This window comes from Dama dama, chromosome 24 (genome assembly GCF_033118175.1).
Source record: "Dama dama isolate Ldn47 chromosome 24, ASM3311817v1, whole genome shotgun sequence".
In the NCBI taxonomy this organism is placed as follows: Eukaryota; Metazoa; Chordata; class Mammalia; order Artiodactyla; family Cervidae; genus Dama; species Dama dama.
Window position 1 is genome coordinate 7454020 of NC_083704.1, and position 19138 is coordinate 7473157.

General features: G+C 39.0%; 1 protein-coding gene across 6 annotated transcripts in view; it reads right to left on the reverse strand.

Moving 5' to 3' along the window:
* The window catches only part of NEK10 (NIMA related kinase 10), a 322723-nt gene that overhangs the window by 5812 nt on the left and 297773 nt on the right, over window positions 1-19138 (reverse strand). For all 6 annotated transcript variants that reach the window (XM_061127634.1, XM_061127631.1, XM_061127638.1 and 3 more), the window contains 3 exons: window positions 5540-5648; window positions 2832-2884; window positions 2695-2750 (listed from right to left, as the gene is read on the reverse strand). In XM_061127634.1, coding sequence (XP_060983617.1) covers window positions 2695-2750; window positions 2832-2884; window positions 5540-5648 — 218 coding nt within the window. The remainder of the gene's footprint in view (window positions 1-2694; window positions 2751-2831; window positions 2885-5539; window positions 5649-19138) is intronic.

The following is a 19138-nucleotide window of genomic DNA, read 5'->3' on the forward strand; positions in this document are numbered from 1 at the left end:
ATCAGGTATCTTAATATCTGGACTTCCCTGATAGCTCACCTGGTGAAGAGTCTGCCTGCAATGCAGGAGACCCTGGTTCAATTCCTGGGTCGGGAAGATCCCCTGGAGAAGGGATAGGATACCCACTCCCGTATTCTTGGGCTTCCCTAGTGGCTCAGATGGTAAAGAATCCACCTGCAATGTGGGAGACCTGGGTTCAGTCCCTGGGTTGGGAAGATCCCCTGGAGGAGGGAGTTGAAATTCACACCACTATTCCTGCCTGGAGAATCCCCATGGACAGAGAAGCCTGGTGGGCTACAGTCCATGGGGTCTCAAAGAGTCGGACACAAGTGAGTGACTAACTACAGCACAGCATCTTATTATCTATTTACCATAAGAAGAAAATCTGCAATTTCTTTTAGTACAGGAATATGTCTTTATAAGTAGAAGTAATGCTTGATTTTTTTAAAAAAAATTATTTATTTATTTATTTATTGACTGTGTGGGTCTTCGTTGCTACACACAGGCTTTCTCTAGTTGTGGCGAGCGGGGGCTACTCTCTAGTTGCGATGTGCAGTATTCTCATTGCAGTGGCTTCTCTGGTTGCAAAACACAGGCTCTAGGGCATGTGGGCTTCAGTAGTTGTGGCAGGCAGGCTTAATTGCCCTGTGGCATGGGGAGTCTTCCCAAACCAGGGACTGAACCTGGGTTCCCTGCATAGGTAGGCAGATTCTCAACCACTGGATCACCAGGAAAGTCCCAATGTTTGATTTTTTTTTAAACTTAGTAATAGTAGAATTGAAAAGGATAAAAATAAATTTCAAAATAAGACTGAAATTATTCTAAACAAAGAAAAACATAAGAGCTCTTGTAAGAGCTTTCCTAAGTTCCTGACACACCTGGTTTTTCATTATATTTAGTTGACTTCCTGCATAAATTTGAAGTATTCATTGCCCATGATCCTGAGTCTTTGAGAAAATGCAGATTAAAAAAGTGATTAGTATAACTTTTGCCCCATTACAAGCCAAGGGCACTTGAAATAATAAGCTGCCAAGAGTAAAGAACAGAGACATTTGTATTATCCATGGAAGGCTGGGTGTACTCAGATCAAGAGGAAAGAAAGAAAATTCAAAATCCCTCCAGAGATGGGAGAAGGTGAGTGATTATGGATATGGTGATTTCTATCAACAATATACCTTTGGTAAATAAGAATAACTCATCATTTCTCTGTAGTTACAAATCATAATAAAATTAAACATCCAAAGATAGTATTTTGGAAATATGTTGTCAAGCCAAAAGAGCAAGCAGTTGAATAACTTTATCTGTGATTCATAAGAGCAACTCATTGAAACAGGGAGGGAAAAAAGGTTGGAGACTGAACTAACCTCAAAAATGAGTCTAATTTCCATATAATGATCTTGATAGGATGTTCTTGAGACCTCTTTCTCTTTCCATGGCTAACAGTTATCTTTGGGGAAGATTTCTAGAATAATTTAAATAGTGGTCACCAGATACCTTCATTAGCTAGACAGGAAGGCAGTTCATCCAGGTAGAAAGGGCTAGTTAGGGAAAATAAACTCCATAGAACCATGCCTCCTAAAGCAGTTTTGTTCATATAGGACATGTAAGTGGTTACTCATGGTCCAGTGTGGTGATTCTGTTATGAGGGGACAGCTCATGTACAGCAGACAAAATCAGTGTCCATACCCCCACATTCAAAGGACTTCAAACATGCCAACCTTGTGCCCAGTCCCCAACACCTGAATTTCATTTCCTGAGGATTCCTCTGGCCTCTAGAATCTACTGTGTCCACCTTTACAGAAGGCCAGAAATCCCAGGTAACTAACATCTCCTGGGGAAAAAGTACTCAAAAAATGACTAACAGAAATTAGAGATAAATACCAGCCCAGCTTCCTCAGTCTACGAGTGGGAGAACTGAAGCACACGTTCTCCACTGGCTCTCAGATTTCCACAGCGTGATCAAGCTCCACATACCACAATGGCAACTTGCTTGAAAATGAAGGCTTTATTGAATTATTTCTTCAATCCCCTAGCAGAGTTTCTTGGGATTGCCTCTCAAATAAACTAATTGTACTCAAATCTTTTTGCCCCAAACTGTGCCCAACAGTAAAATTGCAGAAATCTAGAATTAAATGAAATTGATAAAATACAGTACATTTTTAGAGCACCAATGATGATTATTATAGAAGATAACACACAGCCCCAGTAAATTGAAGTTTCTTATTTAGGGTAAGCAAAAGGGAACACATAACAACAAATCCTTCTCCCACAAACATATCTTAAATTCACTAGAAGCAATTCTTTGTTTAGGTGGATTTCCCCCCTTGCATTCTATACAAATAATGGGTAGGTTTTAGTTATGGAAATTTGAGTTTATGGTTCTTCCAATATGGGACAGATGTTTAGTTTTTTTAAAATGTAGAAATACTTTTCCATTTCATTATGTTCATTTTTTATGGGAGTAAGTTACTACTAAGCTATCACTCTTTTTCAACTAAGAATATAGCAACTGCACCCATACAAAAGATGGGGAACATACATTCTACCCACAGTTGTATCAAGTCTGAGCCAAGCTATTTCACAAAAGTGTTTAAAAGAAAAGGTGGGGGGGGTGGGGTGTGGAACCTCTGGAATCAAGGATAGAGAAATTAAATCCAATGGTCTATGTTGAATTTTCACATTTCTAGATCTCACCTGTTAGAAGTAAAATTGTAATAGCCACTTTCCTCTAGGACTTCTTCAATCACAGTCTAACGTTAAAAGAAAATCAGGTTAGTACTGAATTAAAAGCAACAAAATAAAATCATTCAGAGGCAGTGCAAAAACCTCACCTGCATCTGTTCATATGTTATCCCCTCCTCCAAATCAAAGCTAGAAGGTAGACCTGGAAACAGATAAATTATGAAAAGTCTGACATTTGGCTTATGTTTTCTTAAGTTGTACTGGCAATTAGAACTCACATGCAATGAAAACAGGTCAGTATCTTAATGATGAAAATGAGTACTTACAAACACATTCCAAATTATCTTGACTTTTAGAGTGGTGATCACAAAATAATACACAAGATTTACAGGAATTGCTCATGGTGTAAATTGGCCAATTAAGTTAGGGGTGTGTGTGTGTGTGTGTGTGTGTGTGTGTTAAGGACAGGTGAAGAGTGATTCTAAGCATAAATTTCCAGATAAGCAAAAAAAAAAAAAAAAATTAAGAAACTCTCCCCAATCCATCAGCAAAAAGAGTAGATATGTTCTAGAAAGAGAATAAATTCTCAGAGGAAGGCAGAAATAGCCACTGAACTACATCAAAGATCTGACCATTTCCTATGGTTGCCAGAAGTAAAATACATTTGAAATTGGAGGACAATAATTCTTTTGAGGTTTGGCATGAGTATGATACACCAGCACGTTGACCTTCCCCGACACCACCCAAAGTAATGTTGACCAGTTTCCACTCCAGTCAATCCACACCTACTCATGTGGAGGCCCGGGAGTTCCCCTGCCACTTAGGAGAGAGAAAAGTGAGTGAAGGTTAAGAGGATGCATGAAGATATGAGTCCTGGCAGCTTGCTTTTCAAGTCTAGCTTAAAGGCATTGCCCAAAGTGCTCCTTGGTTCTGCTCTCTTTGGTTTTGCCCCTTCTGCCATGACAAGGGACACAGCTGGTCTGCTCTGGGGTGAGGCCCCAGCTTCTGAGAGATTTTCAGCAGAGCTCCTCACTCAGCACATCTGCTGTGGTAAGAAGTCTGGCCTGTGACTGACCAACCTGCCCTGGAGGATGCTTGGAAAAGCAGATGACTTCACTTAGTATGATCATCTCTAGGTCCATCCATGTTGCTGTAAATGGCAATATTTTATTCCTCTTTATAAGTAATATTCCATTGTGTGTGTGTATATATACACACACAAATTTTATATATCACTTATATGTAGAAACTAAAAAATAATACAAATGAACTTATTTACAAAACAGAAACAGACTCATAGACATAGAAAACAAGCCTCTGGTTACCAAAGGGGAAAGAGGGGGAGATATATTAGGCATATGGGATTAGTAGATACATAGTGACCCAGTGTGTTAGTCACTAGTCACGCCTGACCCTTTGCGACCCATGAACTGCAGCCTGCCAGGCTCCTCTGTCCATGGGATTTTCCAGGCACGGATACTGGAGTGGTTTGCCATTTCCTTCTCCAGATGATCTTCCTGACCCAGGGATAGAACCTGGGTCTTCTGCACTGCAGGCAGATTCTTAAGGATTCCTGAGCTAACAGGAAAGCTCCCATACATGCTACTATATAAAAAATGAATAATAATGATTTACTGTATAGCACTGGGATATTCAGTATCTTGTAATAAATTTTAATGGAAAAGGAAGAGAATCTGAAACAAGAATATATATATATATATATATATATATATATATATATATATATGAACCACTTTGCTATATCCCTGAAAATAACACAATATTATAAATCAACTGTAGTTCAATTAAAAATAAATAAAAGCAAATGACTTTAGATAACAGTTTATTTTTATCTTAGAGATTTCTCAGGGACTATTTTAAATGAAATTTTACCAACCCAGGTTAGCTTTATCCCAGGAGTCCAAGACTTAGGGAAAGTTCGATAATTAATACATGACATGATTTGCCTAAATTAGGCAACAACAAAAGCACAGAAGACTTGAAGATTCTTTTTGGCTGAGGAGATGGAAAGTCTTCATTTAACCATAAAAGCTTCACATCTGTCTGCTCTACTGAGAGATGTAACTATAATTTACAGGGATTCAAAAATTACTTAGGAATTCTGTAGCCTCAGAGTAGCTTGAAGATCTGTTCTGGGGGTCAAATATCACAAGAAGGTCCTTATGCTGAGTCCCTACATACTGGCTAAGCATATTTTTATATAGTTACACTGATCCTTGCTATAATCCTAAAATGTAGGTACCATTTCTATTCCCATTTTATAGGCAAAAAACCTGGGATTCAGTGAAGTCAAATAATTTTCTCAAGGTCAGTTACTAAGTGGTTTAGCTGAGATTTGGATGTAGGCATTCAGGTTTACAGAATACGTGCTTTTAATCCCTGTTATTTTGCCTCCCTAAGTGAAATTTTCACACACACACACACACACACACACACACACACACATCAAATGCGTATGATTTGGATTCTTCAGGTGAGTTTCAAATTTTCTGTTTTAATCAAACTCTTCATATCTGCTTTTTATGTCCCTAGATGCTTTGGGGCATTTGATTTCCCATCATCAGATACGAAGAAATAAAAAGAAATTCAATTTACCCACACGGATTCTGTTTGCTTATGGTATTAATAAATGATGGAGGAAGCTGTCACAAGTGGGTAAAATAACTCTGACGGAATTTCTAGATTCCTACTGTATGTCCCTTCCAACTATCACCGCAGATAATCAAAATAAGCTCTATTTTCATTTTAAGTCAAAGATAATCTTTTAAGGACAGCTGTTGATCCAAACAACCAATTTCTCCATGAAAGCCAGATTTCCTGTGTTGAAGACTGTTACCTGTTGGGTCATTTGAGGACAGGCTGTTTCCACCCAGTGAATGATGCAATAAGTGGTAATCTGCTGTGAAAAAGTTGGGTTCAATTGGTTCTGGAGATCCTTGAGATAACTGGAACAGAAAAAAGCAAAATTACCTCTTATTTCACATTCAGAGTCACATGACATGAAACCTCTGTGTGTGTCTCTGCTTAGAAAAGTTAGTGCTCTTCAGTTGTCAATCCCTGTCTACAGATAAAGACCCACCTTCCTTTCAAAAGAACTTATAAATTAGAGGCAGGCAAATTACAGTGAAAGCAAGCAGACAATTCCTGGTCACATGAAAAAAATACTCTATAGCTTTATGAGAACAAAATAAAAATAGACAAAAAAACAATGGTATGGGCCTGGGATATCAGAATGTTATTTTTATCAGGCATAGGAGGTAAAAGTTACAATCATTTGATAAAATATTATTTTTAGCTCAAATCATCCCTTTTCATGTATATGCTTTGAACAATGCCTTCGTGTTTGATCAAAGCAAACATGTTTCTTAACACATTTTCCTAAATTACCATTAATTTTCATCTCCAAACATTAATTCCCAACACTGTAAAGGGAAGAGTAATTCACTAAATGTCAGAACTTACAGTTCTAATTATTTAATACCCCTTTGTAAAACTGAACTTTTAATTTGTTTGTTTCTGCATACTTTTTATTTTTTTTTTCATTTATTTTTATTAGTTGGAGGCTAATTACTTCACAACATTGCAGTGGGTTTTGTCACACATTGACATGAATGAGCCATGGAGTTACATGTATTCCCCATGCAGATCCCCCCTCCCACCTCCCTCTCCACCCGATTCCTCTGGGTCTTCCCAGTGCACCAGACCCGAGCACTTGTCTCATGCATCCCACCTGGGCTGGTGATCTGTTTCACCATAGATAGTATACATGCTGTTCTTTTGAAATATCCCACCCTCACATTCTCCCACAGAGTTCAAAAGTCTGTTCTGTACTTCTGTGTCTCTTTTTCTGTTTTGCATATAGGGTTATCATTACCATCTTTCTAAATTCCATATATATGTGTTAGTATACTATAATGTTCTTTATCTTTCTGGCTTACTTCACTCTGTATAATGGGCTCCAGTTTCATCCATCTCATTAGAACTGATTCAAATGAATTCTTTTTAATGGCTGAGCAATATTCCATGGTGTATATGTGCCATGGCTTCCTTATCCATTCGTCTGCTGATGGGCGTCTAGGTTGCTTCCATGTCCTGGCTATTATAAACAGTGTTGTGACGAACATTGGGGTGCACGTGTCTCTTTCAGATCTGGTTTCCTCAGTGTGTATACCCAGAAGTGGGATTGCTGGGTCATATGGCAGTTCTATTTCCAGTTTGTAAAGAAATCTCCACACTGTTCTCCATAGTGGCTGTACTAGTTTGCATTCCCACCAACAGTGTAAGAGGGTTCCCTTTTCTCCACACCCTCTCCAGCATTGATTGCTTGTAGACTTTTGGATAGCAGCCATCCTGACTGGCGTTAGATGGTACCTCATTGTGGTTTTGATTTGCTTTTCTCTGATAATGAGTGATGTTGAGCATCTTTTCATGTGTTTGTTAGCCATCTGTATGTCTTCTTTGGAGAAATGTCTGTTTAGTTCTTTGGCCCATTTTTTGATTGGGTCATTTATTTTTCTGGAATTGAGCTTCAGGAGTTGCTTGTATATTTTTGAGATTAATCCTTTGTCTGTTGCTTCATTTGCTATTATTTAATAATAATAATAATAAAACTAAACTTTTTAAATGAAATTTTCAATATCATTTCACCTTTAATTCCAACCAGCACTTGAGCTGGTCAACTTTTTGTACCTATGTAAAACAATGTATTTTTTACATGTTGATTCACATTAATAAACCAGAAACAAAAGGCACAACTTAGACTATGCAATAGTATTTACCTTGTATTCACAAACTCTTTTCATGAATTAAAATATATTACTGTTCAATCACTTGAGAAAGCTTTTTGGCAGTTCACAAATAGGTCCACTCTTGAGCCAACAATCCCAGTCTTGGCTATACTCACACAAGAGAATTGAGTACTTCTGTTCATCAAAAGACATGTACAAGAATATTCATAGCATATTTATTCATAATAATAAAATACTAGAAAAACCTCAATGTCCATGGACAGAGGACAGATAAATATATTGTGGTGTGATTATCCAATGGAATTTTGCCAAACATGAAAAAGAACATGCTATGAATATGCACAGCAAGATGGATAAGTGTTGAGAAAAGAAGCCAGACACAAAAGGATATACAATGTATATCTTCACTTACACATATTTTCACAGCCAAAAAAAATCTAACCAATGGTGACAGAGATCAGGACAATAAGTACCTTGTAGCAGGTGGTAGCGTTGACTGGGAAAGGTGGGCAGGAGCTTTCTTCTTGACTGGAAATGTTCTATGTGTTAATGCAGTTGGTTGTCACATGGGTGAATACATATGTAAAAGTTCATGGAGCTGTACATGTACTTCACTGTATGCATTTTGCATTTTAATGTGGTGGTGGTGCTGCTGTTCAGTCACTGAGTTATGTCTGACTCTTTGTGACCCCACGGACTATAGCAAGCCAGGCTCCTCTTTCCTCCACTATTTCCAAGTTTGCTCAGATTCACGTCCATTGAGCCAATGATGTTATATCACCATCTCACCCTCTGCCAAACCCTCTCCTTTTGCCTTCAACGTTTCCCAACATCAGGGTCTTTTCAAATGAGTTGGCTCTTTGCATCAGGTGACCAAAGCATTGGAACTGCAGCTTCAGCAACAGCCCGTCCAATGCATATTCAAGATTTGATTTCCTTCAGGATTGACTGGTTTGATCTCCCGGCAGGCCAAGGGACTCTCAAGAGTCCCTTGCATTTTATATCTTAATATAAACATGTTGTGTTAACAGCTGATAATTATGCCATCAATGTGCATTGGGTATTTATAAATACAAATCATTTTTGAGTTTTCCAATTTCTATATTGCCACTAAATGCTACATTTTAGAAAAACACGTGAATCATCTTTTTTCAATCTTAGAAATTTATTTTCCCTACTTTAGTGACAACTGATAAAATTAATAACCCATCTGTTATAACTGTGTAATGAAGGAAGATTTGGTGGTTACTCACTTAATAAATTTCTCATCAGTGCTGTTAGGAGGCAATGCAGATAGTCTTAAGCATTCTGTAGTTGTTTTATTCAAGCTAGTAGATTACTTCAACTGAACATCTTAATATGTCTTGTAGTGCTGAAAATTATTTCCTGGTATTACCTTCCAAGTGACTTCAGATGGGATTGTTTTTCATATGGCTGAGCATAGGAGTAATTTGGCTGCCTTAAATTTTCATCCCAAATATTTCTTAGAAAGCTTATTTAAAGTCAACTTAATTATTAAATAAATACCTTGGAATCCTAAAGATTTTACAGGAGAAAGATGCTTAAAGCTGCACAGTAGCATGTGTGAATTGTGGCCTGTAGAGGTCAAGAGAGTCATTGTAAGATGACTTGAAATGTCTTTATCATTGATTTAAACCTTGAAGAAAGTATTTCAGCTTTCCAGTGCCTGTGTCAGACTGTCTCCTTCAGCCTAAGAACTGTGAATTCTCAAAAGGATAGGCCCATGGAAGAAGCCAAGGACTAAAATTCCTTAGGCTTCTGTTTGAGCCCCAGATGCATTTACTTTTATTCTAGAAACTTTCCAGAACTTCTTTTTGCAGTTTAGTATTTTGACGTATACTATACTCTTTCAGCAAATCTTTTTTGCCCCTTACTATGTTGTGATGTGAGAAGATTTTGCAAATCAGAGATGTAAACCTTTCAATTCACATGCAATGAAGATCTGCCCAGCTTGTTAGCACCATTCAGGGCAACATAGAGGACACAGAATTCATCTGGTCTTTATGAGACTTGTAAGTGAACTGGGAAAATTGGCCAATGTTCATAAAACAACAGGGCAATGCATTAAATAATGAAGTATGAAATGGGGTGGTGAGACCTAAGTTTACACAAACAAAGATGCCTTGTGAAGACCAGTATGGTTTTCAGAAGCTCTGGAGAAGAAACGCTAAAGCTGAACCACAAAGGCTGGATTTGGGTTGGATGCAAGGAAGCCAAGTGATCATTCCAGGTAAGAGGAACTTGAGGGCAAAGGCTGGGCTTATTAAAGGCAAGTGATAAAGGGCTATGACATTAGTCCTTATTATGGAGGCACTGCAGATTTAGGATGAAGAGAGGAAAATGAGTGCTATTCATTAATTCAGGGAGTATTCTTTTTTTTTTTTTTTTTCATTTTTAAAATAAAAAAATAGGGAGGAGCCAAGATGGCAGAGGAATAGGACTGGGAGACCACTTTCCCTCCTAAAATTTCATCAAAAGAATAACTGAACGCAGAGCAAACTTCACAAAACAACTTCTGATTGCTAGCTGAGGTCATCAGGCACCCAGAAAAGCAGCCCATTGTCTTCGAAAGGAGGTAGGACAAAATATAAAAGACAAAAAGAGAGACAAAAGAGCTAAGGACGGAGATCCGTCCCGGGAAGGGAGTCTTAATAGAGGAAGTTTCCAAACACCAGGAAACCCTCGCACTGGCGGGTCTGGGGGAAGTTTTTGAATCTCGGAGGGCAACCTGACTGGGAGGGGAAGAATAAACAAAACCCACAGATTAGGAGCCTAAAAGCAACTCCCAGCAGAAAAGTACCCCAGACGGCCGCATCCGCCAACAGCAAGTGGGGGCGGAAGGGAGAGGAGCGGGTGGCAGTGCTTAGGGTAAGGACCAGGCCTGAGTGCCCTGAGGACAATCGGAGGGAGCTTTTGTGAGTTACCAACTTAAACTGTGGGAGAGCAAGAGAGAGAGAGAGATAATTAACCGGCCCCAACACACTGCCGGCCATTCGCAGAACAAAGGGTCTGAGCAAGTCCAGAGAAGAGCTCTCAGGCGGCGGTCCGACCCAGCCCCGCCGGAGGCAGGAGGCAGGGGGTAGGGGAAAGGGACAGGCTCGGCTCCAAGGACGGCATCCCCTATCGCACTGCGAACAGGCCTCCAGTTTCTAATCAAAGACCGCTGGGAGGGTCGTGGCGAGACACAGGGCGCAGGCACCCGACCGGCCAGCGCAGGCAGGGACTGGGGCTGGGGACACGGAGGGGAGAAGGCACGCCACACCCAGGGAGAGTGCGCCTGTCAAGCTCTTGGCTGCCTGAGCCGCCTGGACGGGGAAGGCACAAAAAGCAGGCACAGGTTTTTGTTCCGCGCTTTTGTGGAACACCCGAGAGCTGGAACAGCGCGCAGCGCAGGGCACGCTCCATACAGAACAGCCGGGAGCCTGAGCAGCGTAAACGGGAGAAACAGCACCTGCCCCTCCCAGCAGCGTGACAGAACTAGCAACCTGAATAAGAGACCACCTCCGCCCGCCTGAGTCAGGGCGGAAATTAGGCACTGAAGAGACCGGCAAACAGAAGCCAAATAAACAAAGGGAACCGCTTCAGAAGGGACTGGTGCAACAGATTAAAATCCCTATAGAAAACACCGACTACACCGGAAGGGGCCTGTAGATATCTAGAAGTGTAAGTTGGAACGAGGAGCTATCTGAAACTGAGCCGAACCCACACTGACAGCAACAGCTCCAGAGAAATTCCTAGATATATTTTTACTTTTTGTTTTCTTTTTTCTTTTTCCTTTTATTTTCTTTTAAAATGCCCTAATACTCCCCCATTACTCCTTAACTTTCATTTTCACAGATTTCTATGATTTTTTTAATTAGGAAAATTTTTTTCTTGTTTTTTTTCCTATTTCTTTTCTTTTCTCTATTTTTCTTTTTCTCTTATTTCCTTTTAAAGTCCTATTACTGCTCTACTACTCCTTAATTTTCATTTTCATTACACTATAACCTTGCAAAAAAAAAGAGAAGCCCTATTTTTAAACTGAACTTCATATATATTTCTAAAATTTTTTTTGATTTTTGGCTTTTGTTTTTAACATCGTATTTTAAGAGTCTAATCTCTACTCTAGATTTTTAATCATTGTTTTTCAGTATATGATATAAATTGTGAACATTTAAGAATCCAATATTCAGTTCCCATTTTTATTCAGGAGTGTGTTGATAACTCTCTCCCAATCTTGACTCTCGGTTTTCTACTTCAGAATACCTCTATTTCCTCCTTTCCCCTTCTCTTCCCAATCCAATTCTGTGAATCTTTGTGGGTGTCTGGGCTATGGAGAACACTCTGGAAACAGACAACTGTGTAGATCTGTCTCTCTCCTCTTGAGCCCCCCTTTTTTCTCCTCCTGCTCATCTCTATCTTCCTCCTCCATCTCCTCTTCTTCATGTAACTCTGTGAACCTCTCTGGGTCTCCCTAACGGGGGACAATCTTTTCACCATTAACATAGAAGTTTTATTATCAGTGCTGTATAGTTGGAGAAGTCTTGAGACTACTGGAAGAATAAAACTGAAATCCAGAGGCAGGAGACTTAAGCCCAAAACCTGAGAACACCAGAAAACTCCTGACTACATGGAACATCAAGTAATAAGAGACTGTCCAAAAGCCTCCATACCTACACTGAAATCAACCACCACCCAAGAGCCAAAAAGATTTAGAGCAAGACAAACCAAGCAAATTCTCCAGCAACGCAGGAACATAGCCCTGAACATCAACATACAGGCTGCCCAAGGTCACACCTAACACATAGACCCATCTCAAAACTCATTACTGGGCACTCCACTGCACTCCAGAGAGAAGAAATCTAGATCCAGACACCAAAACACTGACGCAAGTTTCCCTAACCAGGAAATCTAGACAAGCCAATCGTCCAACCCAACCCACTGGGTAAAACCTCCACAATAAAAAGGAACCACAGACATCCAGAATACAGAAAGCCCACCGCAGACACAGCAATTTAAACAAGATGAAAAGGCAGAGAAATACCCAACAGGTAAAGGAACATGAAAAATGCCCACCAAGTCAAACAAAAGAGGAGGAGATAGGGAATCTACCTGAAAAAGAATTTAGAATAATGATAATAAAAATGACCCAAAATCTTGAAAACAAAATGGAGTTACAGATAAATAGCCTGGAGACAAAAATTGAGAAGATGTAAGAAATGTTTAATAAAGACCTAGAAGATATGAAAAAGAGTCAATTAAAAATCAATAACGCAATAAATGAGATAAAAAACACTCTACCAAGAGTACAATAACGGAGACAGAAGATAGGATAAGTGAGGTAGAAGATAAAATGGTGGAAATAAATGAAGCAGAGAGGAAAAAATAAAAAAGGATCAAAAGAAATGAGGACAACCTCAGGAACCTCTGGGACAATGTGAAATGCCCCAACATTCGAATCATAGGAGTCCCAGGAGAAGAAGACAAAAAGAAAGGCCATGAGAAAATACTCGAGGAGATAATAGCTGAAAACTTCCCTAAAATGGGGAAGGAAATAGCCACCCAAGTCCAAGAAAACCAGAGAGTCCCAAACAGGATAAACCCAAGGTGAAACACCCCAAGACACATATTAATCAAATTAACAAAGATCAAATACAAAGAACAAATATTAAAAGGAGCAAGGGAGAAACAACAAATAACACACAAAGGGATTCCCATAAGGATAACAGCTGATCTATCATTAGAAACCTTCAGGCCAGAAGAGAATGGCAAGACATACTTAAAGTAATGAAAGAGAATAACCTACAACCTAGATTACTGTACCCAGCAAGGATCTCATTCAGATATGAAGGAGAATTCAAAAGCTTTACAGGCAGGCAAAAACTGAGAGAATTCAGCACCACCAAACCAGCTCTTCAACAAATGCTAAAGGATCTTCTCTAGACAGGAAAAACAGAAAGGTTGTATAAACGGGAACCCAAAACAACAAAGTAAATGGCAATGGGACCACACCTATCAATAATTGCCTTAAATGTAAATGGGTTGAATGCCCCAACCAAAAGACAAAAACTGGCTGAATGGATACAAAAACAAGACCCTTATATATACTGTCTACAAGAGACCCACCTCAAAACAAGAGACACATACAGACTAAAAGTGAAGGGCTGGAAAAAAATATTTCACGCAAATGGAGACCAAAAGAAAGAAGGAGTCGCAATACTCATATCAGATAAAATATACTTAAAAATAAAGGCTGTGAAAAGAGACAAAGAAGGACACTACATAATGATCAAAGGATCAATCCAAGAAGAAGATATAACAATTATAAATATATATGCACCCAACATAGGAGCACCACAATATGTAAGGCAAATGCTAACGAGTATGAAAGAGGAAATTAATAGTAACACAATAATAGTGGGAGACTTTAATACCCCACTCACAACTATGGATAGATCAACTAAACAGAAAATTAACAAGGAAACACAAACCTTAAATGACACAATGGACCAGCTAGACCTAATTGATATCTATAGGACATTTCACCCCCAAATCACCAACTTCACCTGTTTCTCAAGTGCACACGGAACCTTCTCCAGAATAGATCACATTCTGGGCCATAAATATAGTCTTGAAAATTCAGAAAAATTGAAATCATTCCAGTCATCTTTTCTGACCACAGTGCAGTAAGATTAGATCTCAATTACAGGAAAAAAATTGTTAAAAATTCAAACATATGGAGGCTAAATAACACGCTTCTGAATAACCAACAAATCATAGAAGAAATCAAAAAAGAAATCAAAATATGCATAGAAACGAATGAAAATGAAAACACAACAACCCAAAACCTATGGGACACTGAAAAAGCAGTGCTAAGGGGAAGGTTCATAGCATTACAGGCTTACATCAAGAAACAAGAAAAAAGTCAAATAAATAACCTAACTCTACACCTAAAGCAATTAGAGAAGGAAGAAATGAAGAATCCCTGGGTTAGCACAAAGAAAGAAATCTTAAAAATTAGGGCAGAAATAAATGCAAAAGAAACTAAAGAGACCATAGCAAAAATCAACAAAGCTAAAAGCTGGTTTTTTGAAAAAAATAAACAAAATTGACAAACCATTAGCAAGACTCATTAAGAAACAAAGAGAGAAGAACCAAATTAACAAAATTAGAAATGAAAATGGAAAGATCACAACAGATAACACTGAAATACAAAGGATCATAAAAGACTACTACCAGCACCTCTATGCCAATAAAATGGACAACATGGAAGACATGGACAAATTCTTAGAAAAGTATAACTTTCCAAAACTGAACCAGGAAGAAATAGAAGATCTTAACAGACCCATCACAAGCAAGGAAATCAAAACTGTAATCAAAAATCTTCCAGCAAACAAAACCCCAGGACCAGATGGCTTCACAGCTGAATTCTACCAAAAATTTAGAGAAGAGTCAACACCTATCTTACTCAAACTCTTCCAGAAAATTGCAGAGGAAGGTAAACTTCCAAACTCATTCTATGAGGCCACCATCACCCTAATTCCAAAACCAGACAAAGATGCCACAAAAAAAGAAAACTATAGGCAAATATCACTGATGAACATAGATGCAAAAATCCTTAACAAAATTCTAGGAAACAGAATCCAACAACATATTAAAAAAATCATACACCATGACCAAGTGGGCTTTATCCCAGGAATGCAAGGATTCTTTAATATCTGCAAATCAATCAATGTAATACACCACATTAACAAATTGAAAGATAAAAACCATATGATTATCTCAATAGATGCAGAGAAAGCCTTTGACAAAATTCAACACCGATTTATGATTAAAACTCTCCAGAAAGCAGGAATACAAAGAACATACCTCAACATAATAAAAGCTATATATGACAAACCCACAGCAAGCATCACCCTCAATGGCGAAAAACTGAAAGCATTTCCCCTGAAATCAGGAACAAGACAAGGGTGACCACTTTCACCACTACTATTCAACATAGTTTTGGAAGTTTTGGTCACAGCAATCAGAGCAGAAAAAGAAGTAAAAGGAATCCAGATAGGAAAAGAAGAAGTGAAACTCTCGCTGTTTGCAGATGACATGATCCTCTACATAGAAAACCCTAAAGACTCTTCCAGAAAATTACTAGAGCTAATCAATGAATATAGTAAAGTTGCAGGATATAAAATTAACACACAGAAATCCCTTGCATTCCTATATACTAACAATGAAAAAACAGAAAGAGAAATTAAGGAAACAATACCATTCACCATTGCAACAAAAAGAATAAAATACTTAGGAGTATATCTACCTAAAGAAACAAAAGACCTATACATAGAAAACTATAAAACACTGATGAAAGAAATCAAACAGGACACAAACAGATGGAGAAACATACCATGTTCATGGATTGGAAGAATCATTATTGTCAAAATGGCTATACTACCCAAAGCAATCTATAGATTCAATGCAATCCCTATCAAGCTACCAACGGTATTTTTCACAGAACTAGAACAAATAATTTCACAATTTGTATGGAAATACAAAAAACCTAGAATAACCAAAGTAATCTTGAGAAAGAAGAATGGAACTGGAGGAATCAACCTGCCTGACTTCAGACTATACTACAAAGCAACAGTCATCAAGACAGTACGGTACTGGCACAAAGACAGAAATATAGATCAATAGAACAGAATAGACAGCCCAGAGATAAATCCATGAACCTATGGACACTTTATCTTTGACAAAGGAGGCAAGGATATACAATGGAAAAAAGACAACCTCTTTAACAAGTGGTGCTGGGAAAGCTGGTCAACCACTTGTAAAAGAATGAAACTAGAACACTTTCTAACACCATACACAAAAATAAACTCAAAATGGATTAAAGATCTAAATGTAAGACCAGAGACTATAAAACTCCTAGAGGAGAACATAGGCAAAACACTCTCTGACATAAATCACAGCAGGATCCTCTATGACCCACCTCCCAGAATATTGGAAATAAAAGCAAAAATAAACAAATGGGACCTAATGAAACTTAAAAGCTTTTGCACAACAAAGGAAACTATAAGCAAGGTGAAAAGACAGCCCTCAGATTGGGAGAAAACAATAGCAAATGAAGCAACAGACAAAGGATTAATCTCAAAAATATACAAGCAACTCCTGAAGCTCAATTCCAGAAAAATAATTGACCCAATGAAAAAAATGGTCCAAAGAAGTAAACAGACATTTCTCCAAAGAAGACATACAGATGGCTAACAAACACATGAAAAGATGCTCAACATCACTCATTATCAGAGAAAAGCAAATCAAAACCACAATGAGGTACCATCTAACGCCAGTCAGGATGGCTGCTATCCAAAAGTCTACAAGCAATCAATGCTGGAGAGGGTGTGGAGAAAAGGGAACCCTCTTACACTGTTGGTGGGAATGCAAACTAGTACAGCCACTATGGAGAACAGTGTGGAGATTTCTTTACAAACTGGAAATAGAACTGCCATATGACCCAGCAATCCCACTTCTGGGCATACACACCGAGGAAACCAGATCTGAAAGAGACACGTGCACCCCAATGTTCGTCACAACACTGTTTATAATAGCCAGGACATGGAAGCAACCTAGATGCCCATCAGCAGACGAATGGATAAGGAAGCCGTGGTACATATACACCATGGAATATTGCTCAGCCATTAAAAAGAATTCATTTGAATCAGCTCTAATGAGATGGATGAAACTGGAGCCCATTATACAGAGTGAAGTAAGCCAGAAAGATAAAGAACATTATAGTATGCTAACACATATATATGGAATTTAGAAAGATGGTAGTGATAACACTATATGCAAAACAGAAAAAGAGACACAGATGTACAGAACAGACTTTTGGACTCTGTGGGAGAAGGCGAGGGTGGGATGTTTCGAGAGAACAGCATGAACATTATCTATGGTGAAACAGATCACCTGCCCAGGTTGGATGCATGAGACAGGTGCCTGGGTTTGGTGCACTCGGAAGACCCAGAGGAGTCGGGTGGAGATGCAGGTGGGAGGGGGGATCGGAATGGGGAATACATGTAGCTCCATGGCTGATTCATGTCAATGTATGACGAAACCGACTGCAATGTTTTGAATTGGTTGGCCTCCAACTAATAAAAATAGATGGGAAAAAAATAAAAATAAAAAATAATAATAATAATAAAATTTTAAAAAAACAAAGTTATTTTTGGCTGTGCAGCACAGCATGCAGAATTTTAGATTCCCAACCAGGAATCAAACCCATGCCTCCTGCATTGAAAGCACTGAGTCTTAACCACTAGATAGCCAGGGAAGTCCTCAGGGAGTAATGGTTTTTTAAATCAACTATTGTGTGCCACGCACAGATCCAAGCAATGAAAACAATCAATATTGGCTAAATATTGTATTATTGCAGCTTACTGACTCATTAAGGAGAATTATGACTGTGAAGTATGTATTACAAATGCATATTTGTAAAATTGCAGATGTGCAAACACACTGAAGACCAGGCCTCTGGTTCTAATAGGTAACAGATTTAACTTAGGTAAGGCTTTCCTGAAAGAATGACTCTTGTGCTGAGAGCTGAAATAAAGAGTAGGAGTAAATAAAGGATGGGGTAGAAAGAACACTACAGGCAGAAGAAAGAGTGTGTACAGACTTGGGAGGACACGGCATGGTAGCTGGGCACTGTGGCCAGTGTACAGACAGCAAGAGTGGTGTGAGGTGAGGGTGGAGAGAGAGGCAAGGCTTGGACCAGACAGGACTGTGAACACCATTGGTAAGGATTTTGACATTTTATACTAAAAGCCACTTGGACAATTTCTGGTCAGATTTCTATTTTGAAAAGATCACCCTGGATGCAATATATATAATAGCTTGAGTAGGGCTGTGAACTCAGGGTGAACACAGGCAGATCAGGAGGAGGCTCCTACAAACAATGGAGTCCTGGGTTGGACCCAGAGTTAGACAGTGAAGCAGGAAACTGGAAACAGATGTTTAGAAACATTGGCAAGTCTGGCAAAATGGACTGGAGAACAAGTTGATCAGCAAGGAAGTGTGACTCTAGTGCAAGAGATATAAAGCCTGGATAAGGTGGAAACCAAGAGGAGGAGGAAGACCAAATATTCCTACTTAATCACAACACCACCACCACCTGTGGTCACTGATTCAGTACTTACTACATTCTAGATATAGTCAATATTCTATTTGGTTCCTACAACTACCCTGTAACTTGGGCATTATCCCCATTTCACGGATGAGAAATTTGGGAAGTAATTTGCTCAAAGAGCATAGGTAGTAACTGGCAGAACTAGGGCTAGAACCTATGGGGTATCACCAAAGGCCAACAAAACCACCTACACTATGAAGATTACCCAGGTGTTAATGATTTAGGGGATGCAAGAGGTAAGGTAGAACAGTTGAGGGTGACCCAAGGTTTAGAGACAGAACAGAAGGAAAACAGATGCTTCCAGTAATATTTGATGTGGACAAAAGAAGAAAGAAGGTGGTGGGATCACTTCTGGACACACTACATGGCAAAGTGAATGCTCACCCAGTAGGTAGAAATATGGGTGATACAACAGAACCTTCAAACGAATGGCCTCTTGGGCTGGCTGAGGCTGTGAAGTGGCTCAGACCAGCACTGGGTGGGGGGCCTCTCTAAACTTATGAACATTTAG